The sequence below is a fragment of the Saimiri boliviensis genome, chromosome 2 (genome assembly GCF_048565385.1).
Source record: "Saimiri boliviensis isolate mSaiBol1 chromosome 2, mSaiBol1.pri, whole genome shotgun sequence".
NCBI classification, from domain to species: domain Eukaryota; kingdom Metazoa; phylum Chordata; class Mammalia; order Primates; family Cebidae; genus Saimiri; species Saimiri boliviensis.
Window position 1 is genome coordinate 80686201 of NC_133450.1, and position 15291 is coordinate 80701491.

General features: G+C 41.7%; 1 protein-coding gene across 3 annotated transcripts in view; it reads right to left on the bottom strand.

Moving 5' to 3' along the window:
* The window catches only part of BLOC1S6 (biogenesis of lysosomal organelles complex 1 subunit 6), a 77363-nt gene that overhangs the window by 14598 nt on the left and 47474 nt on the right, over positions 1 to 15291 (bottom strand). For 2 of the 3 annotated variants that reach the window (XM_010339505.3, XM_074393665.1), the window contains one exon: positions 305 to 446. In XM_010339505.3, coding sequence (XP_010337807.1) covers positions 305 to 446 — 142 coding nt within the window. Of the gene's footprint in view, positions 1 to 304; positions 447 to 4860; positions 5536 to 15291 lie in introns of those variants that run through there. The other variant, XM_003928899.4, reaches the window with a different exon arrangement.

A 15291-nucleotide genomic window follows, 5' to 3' on the forward strand; every position in this document is an offset into this window, starting at 1 on the left:
CCATCTGAACAATCCCCAAAAGGCAATACTTTCATAAAATAATAAAACACCAAACCTAATCAGAAAGTCTAGGTAAAATTTAGGAGTATTGCTTAGAAGAAACCAAACAACTAGAAGTATTCATTTCACTTTTTACACTTAGAATATTATGAACTTCTCTATTCCAACCTGCTGTCAATAAAGATATAGACATACTCAACTATAACTGAATGTTTAAAAATATCATGTCTTAACACAATATACAAATAAATTATGACTATGCCACAGCAGAAATGCGTGTATATCTGGTTTTTTATTAGCTTACGTGAGTTCCTGGAGGGCTTGTTTTGATCTCTGCAGATCTGGCAAATAATGAGAAAGCAATCCTTCTGCCAGTTGCTCCACAGCTTTGTCTTCCACAGTCAAGTCCTCTATTAACCCTTCATCTGGAGAAGTGTCACTTAAACCTGTCCCCAACAAAAATCAAATTTAGGAACCTTTTATTTATTTTTTTTTTAGGCTAGTCAAGATTTATTTTATTTTATTTTATTTTATTTTTAGGCTAGTCAAGTGAAGCAGTGGGAGTAGAGAAAGAACCAAGAAATTTGTAACTGGTTGTGATGAACTGGTTGTAAACACCACTGCACTGCGACCAGCCAGAACCATTTAAATTGACATAGCTAATAAACGAAGGTTTGGGAGTAGGAAGTAGAAAGGAAGCCCACAAAGGGGGTCGAGATCACATACACACTCCACCAACCACAGGTATCCTTCTTTTCTTTTTAAACTTTTACTTCTGAGCTTCCTCTAAAAAATCAGTTATAAATGCTCAAAAACGGTTTTTAAGTTACTATTACAAGGTAAAGTCTATAATAAATTGAACATTAACATACACAAAATTCTGTGTCTTTATATATTTTTCAGGGCAGAGGATTTATAGTTTTCACTGGATTCTCAAAGGAATCTGAGGGGCAGGGGCAGTGGCTTCACACCTGTAATCCTAGTACTTTAGGAGGTCAAGGCAGGAGAATCACTTGAGCCCAGAATGGCTGGGCATGGTGGCACACACCTGTAGCCCCAGCTATTCAGGAGGCTGAGGTGGGAGGATCGCTTGAGCCCGGAAGTTCCTGGCTGCAGCAAACTATGATCACACCACTGCACTCCAGCTTGGGCAGCAGAGCGAGACACTGTCTCAAAATAATACATAAATATAAAAATAAAATAAAGGAGCCTGAGGCCAAAACGTAATCGTCACTGAACTAAGGCATTCTTGCTTTCAAAAGTATGAAGAAATCATATAAAAAAAATGCAATGCCTAGAAAAATGTATGTTTTTGATTTTATAGAAACAAAAATACAGGTCAACATTCATTTTACATATAGTCTGACATGTTACTTACATGTAAAAGTGGGATTATTGGGTTATTTATTAGGAAGGAGAAGAGGGATTTTCTAAGAATCTCTCCTCTCTTAAGATTCAGCACCTTAATTTACCACAGAAAGTAGGGTATCATCACTGTCTTGTGTATAAACCTAGATCTGATGCTGGGATCAAAGTCATCACTTTCCTTTGAATAGTAACAGTGTAAACATTGTGCTAGGTATTCGAAACATCTAAGATGAGTAACTATCAATCACCATTCCTACCAAGAAAAATACAATTTCTAAATAGGGTTTAATGGTTTGTAAGATGGAATCACTGATTTATAGTCAGAGAAAAAAGGCTGGGCTCAGTGGCTCATGCTGGTAAACCCAACACTTTGGTAGGCCAAGGCGGGTGGATCACAAGGTCAAGAGATCAAGACCATCCTGGCCAATGGTGAAAATACAAAATTTAAAAATACTGAAAATACAAAAATTAGCTGGGCATGGTGACACGCACCTGTAGTCCCAGCTACTCGAAAGACTGAGGCAGGAGAACGGCTTGAACCCTGAGCCGAGATCGTACCACTGCACTCCAGCCTGGTGACAAAGCGAGACGCTGTCTCCAAAAAAAAAAAAAAAAAAAAAAGATTGAGGAAAACAACATGCTATTATATTATATTCGAAATAAGCTTTTTTGAGACTCAAATAAAATTACATAATTTTTATTTTAACCCTAAGAAATATATGAACAAACTTTGGACTTTTCAGAGTTGCAAGACAACATTTGAACAGGCAAGAGCTAACTAGAAACTGAAGCACTCGACATATAAAATAAAATACAAAATGAAAAATATATATGTAGAGAGAGAGAGAAAAGTGAAGCACTTAGGGATATTAATGTACCAACTGAACAGGAAGTGAACAAATTACATCCATCAATTACGCCATTGCTTAAGGCTTAATTACAATAACAATGCAATTGGCAACTTTAAGTATTAATAAATATGGAAAACAATTTTCTCTATGTTTTATGACAGGAACACCCCAAAAAAAGGGCATTTCAACTTTAAGACATAACAACTAATTCACTTCACTTACAATACATACATACATTTTAACTCACAAACCCTCCTCCTGCCCCAGTGGTCTGGTTAATTACTGGATAAGTCTCAGTTACTCATGTTTTTGTTTTCGTTTTTTTTTTTTTTTTTCCCTCTCTCTCTCTTTTAGCCTCTGCTTCCAATAGTTAAGAAGTTACTCATGTTTTTATAAATATGTAATTACTAAGTTCAAGGAGCTTTATTGTGGGCGAGTAAAGAAGAAAGGGAGGGTCCTCTATTCATACAAGAAAGGTTTGCTGAACATCTGTATTATGTACCAGGTTCTGAGGTTACAACAAAAAATAAGGCAAGTCCCCTTCCCTGGAAGGACACAACAAGAGGAATCACAGAATATAATATGAATGTTATTTCCACAACATTTTCTGTTTCTGCCATGAGAGAAACAGAAAATGTTATTGAAATTCAGGGGAGAAATACTTTCACTAGGGAAGTCTAGGAAAAATTCCTCAAGAAGTGTGGACATTGAGCTAAAGCTCAAAGAATGGATGGAGTTTTCATTTCTTTTTGTCTATTTGAGTGTTACTCACTGTAAAAGCTTAAAACACTACAGAAGGAGACACAAATTGTAAAGTAAAAATACTCCTTCTCACGCCCTAACTCCAGTAGGAGTTACTCTGGAGTTTTTCACAGAGCCTTCCAGAAATTGTCTTTGCATACCTATGCATATACTGTTTTTATCACAAATGAACTATTACTCATATTATTCTGCAACTTTTAAAATACGTATCTTAGGTATTTTTTCATACCAACATATAGGAATCTACTACATTCTTTTTAACAAAGTAGAATTCTACCATAGTTTGTTTAACCAGTCCCCCACGGATGGGTTATTTAGGTTTTTTTCACTTTTTGCTATTTCAAACAATGCTGCAGTGAGCTTCCTTGCTTATCGGTTTATTTGTGTCACTTTCTGTAGAAAAATTTCTTAGAAGTAGATTGTTGGGACAAACAGTTTACACATTTTTTTAAACAGACACTGCCAAACTGCCCTCCTAAGAAATTGGCACCAATTTGTACTCCCACCAACAATCTGTGAGGACTATTTCCAAATGGGGAAGAAATCTACAGCAGGAGCAGAATGGATGCAATATGGATAACGAAAGCAGCATGAGGAAAGGCTGAAAGACAGTGTAGGACTCTTCTGGAGAGGCATGGGGCATATGCAGCATAGCAACAGTGAGCTGTAAGACCATGTGGAAGGCTAGTAAGGGCCTCTGAATGCCAAGTGAATGGTTTGGACGTTTGCTAATAAGTAGTGAGGAGCTATTTAAGGTTTGTGAGCACAGGAATGACATGACTGAAGCTTTAACTTGGGACAATGATGTGACAGCAGTGAGGCAAATGCCTTGAAAGAGTAAGAGTATGGAGGTGGAGTAGCCTTTCAACGGCTGAATGAAATTACAAGAAGATGGAAATTTTATAGGAGAATCCCATAGAGGTGGAAGGAAAGAGAAAGGAAAAAGTCCAGAGAAATTTCAGTTTTAAGTCAGAGTGACCTACCACCATTAACAGGATGAGACATGTTTTCATTTATGTACATGCCTTATGTGAGATTAGTGCAAAACAATCATGTCAAAGTATCCAGCTAGCAGATGGATAAGCAAACAAGAATTAAGAGAGGGGCCCAAGTTGGAAATACATACAAGAAAGTCATATTTATAGAAGCAACTTATGAAAGTGTGAAGAGATCGTTGAGGAAAAGCAAGAACAGGAAAGTGCTGAGAACACTACTTGGCGGTAACTCCTGTACTTCTGAAACAGGAAGTAAAACAAAAAGCACATCCAAAGCCCTGCAGCCTTTCTCATCTAGTGCCTCATCTGAACCACAGAACACAGAAAATGCTCTAAGTGACCATTTTCTCAGTTCTCTCAAGGATGGTACATCAATAGTACCATTTTGGGTGCAGAACAAGTTAATTCCATTCAGCTGATGCCTTAGGGCATTAGAGCTTAAATCTTTCCAGGAACTCTATTGAAAAAGACTGTTGCAGGAATAGGGATGAGGTAATACCACCAAGCTGATTAGAATTTCATGAGTGAGTGATCAGTATTATAGGATATGTCACCTCTCTGAATTCTAAACTGATCATCTTTCCGGTAAATCCATCCCCCACCACTACCGTATTGGAGTCAACACACAAACTCAGAATGGCTTCACCATCAACTGCCTCCAATCGCACCCCAATACACCGCTTCCCCGAGGGACTTCAGTTCCGCCCATTCCGCTGGGCAGAGGGGCCAGCGCGGTTCCCCACTTCTGCACTAGGAGCAGAGCCCGGGGACCGCAGCTGCCAAAAGGCGCTTACTTCCCCCGGTGTTTCTCCGGAGTCCTACCCACTCAGGTCCCGGCCCCTCACACCCAGCCCAGGCCGCGAGTCCCGCCCTACAGTACGTACCCGGCGTCGGCTCCCCCGCCTCCAGGCTGTCGGGTGGCCGTGTCAGGGCCCCGACCGGGGACGCCGGCCCAGGGACACTCATGTCCCTCCAGCTGGGAACAGAGGGAAAGGGAAGAAGATGTGCGGCCCGTCAGAAGCAAGGAGGAGGCACATAAGGACGCCAGCGTCTCAGCGGACGGAAGCTGCTGTCGCGCCGGAAGTGACGGAGGCTACGGTCACGTGCTCGAGAGTTGCCGCTACTCCAAGGCGTTGTGAGGACCCCACGCTGACATCGTCGTCTGGTCCCGGACGCAGTGTCAGCGGACTCAGCAGTGCGGGGCTCCCTGCGACCCGATTGGTGGGAGCTGGGAGAGGATGGTGGCGGGTTTGGGCTGCTCCCCAGGGTCACGAAGACCGGAAGAGCGTTGTCCTTGTTGGACGCGGCGAGCTGTCAGGCTTTGTTCACTGGGGCTAGGGAGAAAACAGGACTTCCAGCCCTAACGCGGCACAGCTTTTTGGTATTGTCTCCGTGTTTAAGGAAAACCTTAAGAATAGGGTATGCGCGCTTTCCCTGCGATTTGCCGCCAGGCGCAGTGGCTCAGTTCTGTAATCCCAGCACTCTGGGAGCCCGAGGCGGGCGGATTTCGAGTTCAAAAGTTCGAAACCAACCTGACCAACATGGTGAAACCCCTGTCTTTACTAAAAATGCCAAAAATTAGCTGGGCGTGGTGGCACACATCTGTAATCCCAGCTACTTAGGAGGCTGAGACAGGAGAATCGCTCAAATCCGGGAGGTAGAGGTTGTGGTGAGCCAAGCTCTCACCACTGCACTCCAACTTGGGAGACAGAGGGAGACTGTCTCAAAAAAAAAAAAAAAAAAGCACACAAACATTCGGTGCCTAGGTCTCTGCAAGCCTCAGCCTTGTTAACTGGGGTTTTGCCACTATTCTGGTCTTCCCCTGTTACGTTTGGGTGAGTGATTTAAGCCCTTCGTTGCAGCACCTACTAAACAAATTCGGCCAAATTAACAGAAACTGCGCTTGCTGAGATCCTGTGGAATAGTCTCATGAATTTTGTTGGAAAACACTTACAAAAGAGCATAGGCAGCTTTGGACCAAAACTATTTAGGTCTGCCCTCTCTAGCTTAGACCTACTTATCTCAACTCTTAATTGTGGCCTCCTAATGTTGCTCCCCAATTATGCCTGTTCAGTTTTCTCAGCTGTAACCAAAGCTTACTTAAAAAAAAAAAAATAAGAATTTGCAAGCCTCTGAAACCTGCCCTGGCTCCCCATGGCCCTTATCACTGCATTCACAGCCTTTCCTCTTTGAGCCTCTTTTCCTCTTAATATTAGTTCTTCCTTATTATTACCTATTGCAGGCAGAATAATGGCCCCTCAAAGATGTCCACAGCCTAAACACCAGAAGCTGTGAATATGTTAGCTTGCATAGCAAAGGGGAATTAAGGTTGTTAATTACCTGGTGTTGAAATAGATTATCCTGGAATCACTTTAACCAGGAAGGCTTAGGTTGTAGTGAGCTGGGTATCTCCACTGCACTCTACCCTGGGTGACAGGGCAAGACTCCGTCTCAAAAAAAAAAAAAAATTATTATCCTGGATTGTTCCAGTAGGCCGACTGTAATCACAATGGCCTTCAAAACTGCAAAAGAGAGTCAAGAATGACAAGTGAATATGAAGAATGATTAGAGAGATACAACATTGTTGGCTTTGCATATAGAGGAAGGGAGCCTGCAGCATTGTGGGTGACCTCCAGAAGCTGGAACCTAAGGAAACATACCCCCGAAGCCTTTCTAATGGAACTCAGCTCTGATGACACCTTGATTTTATCCTCATGCTATCAGTGTTGGACTTCAACAGAACTGTAAAATAATCTATCTTAAGTTTGTGATAACTTGTTACAACACCAATAATAATGTGCTACCCTTCAAGACATCCTTTACTCCATCTGAGCATTCTCCTAAAACTAAGCCCTTTCATGTCTGCCTGAGCATTCTCCTAAAACTAAGCCCTTTCATATCTGCAGTGCTCTTTCTTATGCTTCAGACTGAAATATTCTGTTCTTTTTGTAAACCAAAAATAAAATTCTAAACCCCACAATTGACTGATGGACACCCCCTCCCCACCTTGGCCAAGGGCATTCCAAAGTAAACCTGAAAATCTAGTTTTCCAATCATCTAGATGGAAGTGGGGGTGGGGGGCTAGTTAGGGGGTGGGACAGACATGCCTCATTATACCCTCCTCCCTTTGGAATTCAGGCTCGGCTGAACAGCTTTCACATGAAAACAAGAGATCTTAAGACTGCCAGAACAGACTTTTTCTAGCTTTTGTAGACTTTTATTTTTGACATCAAATGCCAGCCTGACTCTAGTATAGCGTCACATGACAGATAGCAGGCCCTAAAAGAAATTGAATTATTTAATCCCAAAATACATTTCTTTGACATATTTTTAAATGGCCCTGCAAAGCTGTATCTTGTGTAGGAAAACCTACAGTCTGTAGAAAAGCCCTGTTCCTTTCCAGGTGTTTTCCCTGCCCCACAAGGGAATTAACCAAGTCTGGCACCTTTTTAGGTCTGATAAGAGCTCTGAAGCCTGCTATCTAGAGGCTGCATCTACATGATAAAACCTTGGTTTCTGGATGGGTGTGATAGCTCACACCTGTAATCCCAGCACTTTGGGAGTCCAAGGCGGTTGGATCAGCTGAGGTCAGGAGTTTGAGACCAGCCTGGCCAACATGGTGAAACCCCATCTCTACTGAAAATACAAAAAAAAAAAAAAGTATATAAAACCACACTGCAGCCTTGTCAGAGGCATATGAACCAGAGCAACTCCATTTTGAATAGGGGCTGGGTAAAATGAGGCTGAGACCTACTGGCTGCATCTCCAGGAGGTTAGGCATTCTTAGTCACAGAATGAGAGAGGAGATCGACACAAGACAACAGGTCACAAAGACCTTGCTGATAAAACTGGTAGCAGTAAAAAAGCCAGCCAAATCCCACCAAAACCAAGATGGTGCTGAAGGTGACCTCTGGTCATCCTCACTGCTCATTATTTGCTAATTATTTTGTATTAGCATGCTAAAAGACAAACCCACCAGCACCACTGACAGTTTACAAATGCCATGGCAATATCAGGAAGTGACCCTATATGGTCTAAAAAGGGGAGGAACCCTCAGTTCCAGGAATTGCCCGCTCCTTTCCCAGAAAACTCATAAATAATCCACCCCTTATTTAGCATATAATCAGGAAATAAGTATAAGTATAGTCAGTGAGCAGCCTACGCTCCTGCTCTGCCTATGAGTAGCCATTATTTATTATTTTACTTTCTTAATAAACTTGCTTTCACTTTACTCTGTGGACTCACCCAAATTCTTTCTTGTGGGAGATCCAAGAACCCTCTCCTGGCGTGTGGATCGGGACCCTTTTCTGGTAACAGCCTGACCACCTGAGACATATGTTCTCAGGATCTGGCGCTGTGTCACAGGCCATTGGTCGTTCACATTTGGCTCAAAATAAATCTCTTCAAATATTTTACAGAGTTTGACTTAATCAACATTTTCAAAGTCCTACTTTCAGGGCACAGTGGCTCATGCCTGTTATCCTGCCACTTTGGGAAGCCGAGGTGGGCTGCTCAGCTGAGGTCAGGAGTTTGAGATCAGCTGGGCCAACATGGTGAAACCCCATCTCTACTAAAAGCACAAAAATTAGCTGGGTGTGGTGGCACTTGCTTGTAATCCCAGATATTCGGGAGGCTGAGGCAGAGAATCACTTGAACCTGGGAGTTGGAGGTTGCAGTAAGCCAAGATCACACACACTCCGGCCTGGGTGATAGAGCAAGACTCTGTGGTTTTTTTTTAATTTTTTTTTTTTTCTTTTTGAGACTCTGTCTCAAAAAAAAAAAAGAGTCCTACTTCTCTTTCAAGGTTCAGCCTAAATAATACCTTTACTTTAAAATCATTCACAATCCCACTTCTCCTTTCATTCAGAAGTTACAATAATAACCTTTTATCAACTACAAATCATCCTAGTTTAGCACTTAATCCATTCTTCCCTACCCTCCCTTTGGTAGAGACGGGTTTTGCTATGTTGCCCAGACTGGTCTCAAACTCCTAAGCTCAAGCAATCTGCCAGCCTCAACCTCCCAAAGTGCTGGGATTACTGGCATGAGCCACTGTGCCCATCTGTTTAATCCATTCTTGTATTAATTTCCCTTGTCTCCCTTTATTAGATTGTAAACTCCAAACATACACTCTTATTCACAGAGAATCATAATAGGTTCTCAATAAATATTCGGTGAATGAAGTATTGATTCTCTAGCCCCATTTCCAGATATCTATAACCTGTATAAGTCTGAGTCACACAACACAGTACATGATAAACTGCCTGGTAACCTTAGTTGTTGTTAGCATTATCTCCTAACAAGATAGTAAGGCCATTTAGAATAAAGCCATGTCCTATGGGTTATCTGTACCTCTTTATCTCTTAGCACAATATTAAGCATAATACATGGATTTTAAAATATGGGTTATTTTTTATTATTATTTAAAATAAAAACAAGTTCTCACTATGTTGCCCAGGCTCATCTTGAACTCCTGAGCATGAGTGATCCTCCTGCCTCAGCCTTCCAAAGTGTTGGGATTACAGGTGGAACCACCATACCTGGACAAAATACTGGTTATTTAAATTCAGTGATAAAATTAAACTGTTTATATCCTGCCTGTTTTTAATTATCTTTCATTTTGCTTTAAGGAAAAATTCATGTTGGAAATTTGATGACCTTTTTCAGCATTTTAACTTAATGTGACAAAAACTAATCAGTTAAATAGACAAGGAGGACTTTGTACCAAACCCATCTTGCTTTTTTCTCCTTTTCCCTCTACCCCCACAGATTTCAGCTCAATGCTTCTGTTAAAGGCATTCCAACCAGAGTGACTTCATCATGAACAGGGGCTGCGTAAAATAAGGCTGAGACCTGCTGGGCTGCATTCCCAGGAGGATAGGCATTCTTCCTAACAGGATGAGACACAAGGTTGGCCCAAGATACTGGTCACAAAGACCCCACTGATAAAACAGGATGCAGTAAAGAAGCTGGCCAAAACCAAGAATTTGACAAAAGTGACCTCTAGTCATTCTCACTGCTCATTATACATTAATTACAATGCATTAACACACTAAAAGACCCTCCCACCAGCGCTATCGTGGTTTACAAATGCCATAGCAACATCCTCCAGAAGTTACTCTATATGGTCCAATAAAGGGAGGAACCCTGAGTTCCAGGAACTCCTTTTCCCCGGAGAACTCACTGAATATCCACCCTTTGTTTAGCATAGGATCAGGAAACAACCCTAAGTAATACTCAGCCAATCGGCCCACACCACTCCTCTGCCTACGGAATGGCTATTCTTTTGTTTGTTTACTTCTCTAATAAACTTGTTTTCACTGTACTTTGTGGACTCACTCCAAATTCTTTCTTGCATGAGATCCAGAACCCTCTCTTGGGGTTACCAACACATGAGGTGTTGAATACCCTCTGTGTTCCAGTCTCCCTGAAATGGCTGCTATATGCTTAACATAACACTGCATGTGGCACAGAGCTCAAAAGCAAAATATCAGAATCTGATTGCAAGGAAGTAAATACAGTTTGTTGATTTATATGTCTTTTTAAATGCCTTTTATTTCTCCCATTCCCTTTCATGCACCAAAGCTATAATTCACTCCAAACACCTTAATACCTAGAACTGGACTAGGCATTGTAGAGGGTAAAAGTAAAAATCCTGGTTCCTGTGCACCAGGAATTTATATTCTACCATTTAAACATAGCAGAATTAATGAGCATGACAATAGGTGTTAAATTATGTGGAATAGACCTAGAGGAATGTAAAGGACATGATATCATCTTAGCTTCCTATGGCTAGTGTAATAATTACAAACTTGGTAGCCTAAAACAACACAGTTTTATTTTCTTACAGGTCTGGAGCTTCTAAGTCTGAAATCAGACTCAGTGGGCTAAACTGAAGGTATCAACACAGCTACTTACTTCTGGAGGCTCTATGGAAGAATCTGCTCCCTAGAATTGTGCCTTTTCTAGTTTATAGAGGCTACAACTTTTTTGGCTCATGGCCCCATGTCACATGGCCTTTCCCCCCCTGCTTTCATTGTCACACACTGTCCCCTTGATTCCCTTGTCACATCACCTTCTCTGCCACTCCAATTCTCCTGCCTCTTTTATATAAGGACTGGGGCCATTATTCATCCTATCACAGACTTGCAGTTGTATAGTGCACAAGTGGAAAGTAACTAGGGAAAGTTTTAAAATGTAATAGAGGAAATGGGATTTAAGCCATACCTTGAAGGACAGGTAAAATGTACTGTGCAGAGAAAAATCAATGAAGTCTTTCAGGCAAGAGAAAACATCACGAGTCGCAAAACTATGCTTCAGAGTCAAGGGCCTCAAGGCAGTAACTGTCCTCTGGGGAACACAAGATTGACACAGATTAAATAGTTAGTAGGAGGACCTAATAGAGAAAGGTACTGCACAGTCCATTAGGCCAAAATAATTTAAGAAGACAAGAGAAAACATAAAATGTAGCTCTGAATAAGTTAGTTCAAAGAAACTATATCTAGAAAGTGTTAAACACTGTGTTTGTGTGTGTGTGTGTGTGTGTGTGTGTGTGTGTGTGTGTTTATTCATAGCAAAAATAAGGCCATCGGATTTCAAGGACTATGAAATGCAAAACAGGAAGAAAAATATAATACAATAAATACATCAAAACTTTATTCACCTTTCAGTTTGGCTATTTCAAATTTTTCTATATCCTTTATTTTTTGCTGACCTAAAGGGAGAAGGTAGGTAAGAAGTTCAAGTAAAGAGAGAAACATTAGTCCATGAATATTTTCTATTCCTTTTATGGATCAGATGTCCTATATTTAGCATGTACTAAGATTTGATAAAATCTATTCTGTTTGACCTACTTCTCTCACAGGCATTTATTTCTACCCTCCTCTTTATCTCTCTCTTGATCTTTTTCCAAAAACAGAAGAAAGTTCTGGGGGAAGACAAAGCAGGGGGTGGCGCAAAAGATTTCAGTGAAAAAGATGTCAGGACTGGCCAGGTACAGTGGCTCACGCCTGTAACCCCAGTACTTTGGGAGGTAGAGGTGGACTGATCACTTGAAGCCAGGAGTTTAAGACCACCCTGGCCAACATAGGGAAAGCCCATCTCTACTAAAAATACAAAAAATTACCAGGCATGGTGGCTCACGTCTGTAATCCCAGCTACTTGGGAGGCTGAGGCATGAGAATCGCTTGAACCCAGGAGGTGGAGGTTGCAGTAAGCAGAGATTGAACCACTGCACTCCAGCCTGGGTGACACAGCAAGACTCTGTCTCAAAAAAAAAAAAAAAAAAAGGATCAGGACTGCAGAGAAAAAGGGAGGGGAAAGGGGAAGATACGCAAGAGAAAGATATTACAGCCCATGACCTTATGCTTCTATTGGATAGATGTTTAAAATATGATCACATTCATACAGTCTGATGCTCTTGCAAAATAACTGAAAGGAAGGAGAGGAATTATAAGTAGAAAATCAAAGAAATTAGGTACTAAAGAAAAGCAGTTTACCATTTTGCCTATAGTTAGCCACTTTTTTAAAACTACTTTTCGCTTGTATTTACATAAGAAATATTCTTTCACATTAACGAAGTGCTGAAATACTTCCACCCACTATAACTCTGCTATACTTTCCACATTCATTCCTTGCATTATATAAGAAACATATTTTTACATGGATTATTTCACCAACACCTCTTCCTAACTCTGGCACCAAAAAGTTTTGCAAAATATATGCAGAAGTCAAAAGCAATGGCTTTGAAATTTTTAGAAAATGAACACAATTACTAGAAACATTTTATTTTTGTGATCATGGCTCACTGAACCCTCAACTTTCCGGGCTTAAGCAACCCTCCCACCTCAGCCTCTCAAGTAGCTGGGACCACAGGCGAGCACCACCATGCTCCAGTAATTTTTATTTTTTGTAGAGAGGGGGTCTCCCTGTGTTGCCCAGGCCAGTCTTGAACTCCTGGCTTAAGCAATCTTCCCATTTCAGCCTCCAAAAGTGTTAGAATTATGGAAGTGAGCCACCATGCCCAGCTGCAATACTTTACATAACCAAATACAAGCCAAGCTTTGTTCAGACTTACAATTTCTTTCCTTTTTTTTTTTCTTTTGAGATAGGATCTCACTCTGTTGCCCAGGCTGGAGTGCAAGTGCACAATCACAGCTCACTGTAGCCTCAACCTCCTGGGTTCAAGCGATCCTCCCACCTCAGCTCACCAAGTAGCTGGGACTACAGGAGCACACCACCACACCTGGCTAATTTTTGTATTTTTTGAAGAGACGAGGTCTCCCTATATTACCCAGGCTGGTATTGAACCCCTGGCCTCAAGTGATCCACCTGCCTCAACTTCCCAAAGTGCTAGCATTACAAGTGTGAGCCACTGCACCCAGCCCAAACTTCTATTTTCATATAAACATTATTATTATTATTTTTTTTTTTTTGAGACAGTCTTGCTCTGTCATTCAGGCTGGAGTGCAGTGGCTCAATCTCGGCTCACTGCTGCCTCTGCCTCCCAGGTTCAAGCAATTCTCCTGCTTCGGCCTCCTGAGTAGGTGGGATTACAGGCACATGCCACCACACCCAGCTCTTTTTTTTTTTTTTTAATCTATTTTAGTAGAGACGAGGTTTCACCATGTTGGCCAGACTGGTCTCGAACTCCCAACCTCAGTTGATCCACCAGCCTCAGCCTCCCAAAGTGCTAGGATTACCATCATCGCACCCAGCCTAAAGTAATGTATTAAAATAAGAGATTGAAATTCAACTTCCCTTATCTCTTTTATGTCCTTTGAGTGTCACTAGAGGTACCATCTCAGGTACTGTACAGTCAGGGCAGGCTAGGCTATGCTCCTGTAACAACCTTTACATCTCAGGGCTTAACACACACACATCTGTTTTATGAAGGGCTCTGCTTCACAAAGTCTTCACTCAGAGACCCCGGCTGACAGCCTCCATCATAACAAGGAACACCCCTAGTCATCACCATAGGAAGAAGAAACATGGCAAACTGCATACTAACTCTTGAAGACTTTCACCCTCAAGGTGACAGGGGTTCCATTTCATTGCCCACAGCCAGCCACATGGCTATACCCAACATTAAAGGGGTAGGGAAGCATTTTCCTAGCAGGTGCTTGGGAAAGGAAAAAAACAGAATGTGAATAATATCCGTGATTATCACAGGTGCCAGCAACTAGAGTCTTTCTTCTATTAGAGTCTTTCTTCTTGAGGCAATCTGGGAAAAGGCAGGTTTTTTCAGAAAAGGATTTTTTCTTTTTCTTTTTTTTTTTAAGAGACAGGGTCTCACTATGTTGCCCAGGCTGGAGTGCAGTGGCTATTCACAGGCACGATCCCACTACTGATCACCACGGGAGTTTTGACCTGCTCTGTTTCCGACCTGGGCCGGTTCACCCCCCCTTAGGCAACCTGGTGGTCCCCCACTCCCAGGTGGTCCCCCACTCCCAGGTGGTCCCCCACTCCCAGAACTTAGTGCAGACACCCGATCAGCAGAGCGCACTACAGCCCAGAACTCCTGTGCTCAAGCGATCCTCCCACCTCAGCCTCCCGAGTAGCTGGGACTACAGGCATGCGCCACCGTGCCCAGCCAGAATAGGATTTTTTTAAATAGACTTTATTTTTTGTAACAGTTTTGGGTTTACAACAAAGTTGAGCAAAAAGTACAAAGGTCCCCTATGTCCTCTGCCCAAACACACTCACACTCATCACTACCAACATCTCCCACCAAAATGATTCATGTATTACAATCAATGAACCTACATTAATACATCGTTATCACCCCAAGTCCCTAGTTTGCATTAGGATTCACTCTTGATATTCCCCATTCTGTGGGTTTTGACAAATGTATAATGGCATATATTCACCATTGGAATGTCATACAAAGTGGTTCCAATGCCCCCAAAATCATCTGTTCACCCACTCTCCCTGCAACTCTTGGCAACCACTGATCTTCTGACTGCATAGTTTTGCCCTTCCCAGACTGTCACATAATTGGAATCCTACAGTATGTAGTCTTTTCAGACTGGCTTCTTTCACTTAGTAATATGCATTCAAGTTTCCTCCATATCTTTTCATGGCTTAAGAGCTCATTTCTTTTTAGCACTGAATAATATTCCACTGTATGGATATACCACAGCTTATACATTCACCTACTGAAAGACATCTTGGTTGTTCCCAAGTTTCGGCAATTATGAATAAAACTGCTATAAACCCATGTGCAGATTTTTGTGTAGACATAAGTTTTCAGATCACTTGGGTAAATACCAAGCAGTGAGATTTCTGGATCATAGGGAAAGAGTACGTTTAGTTTT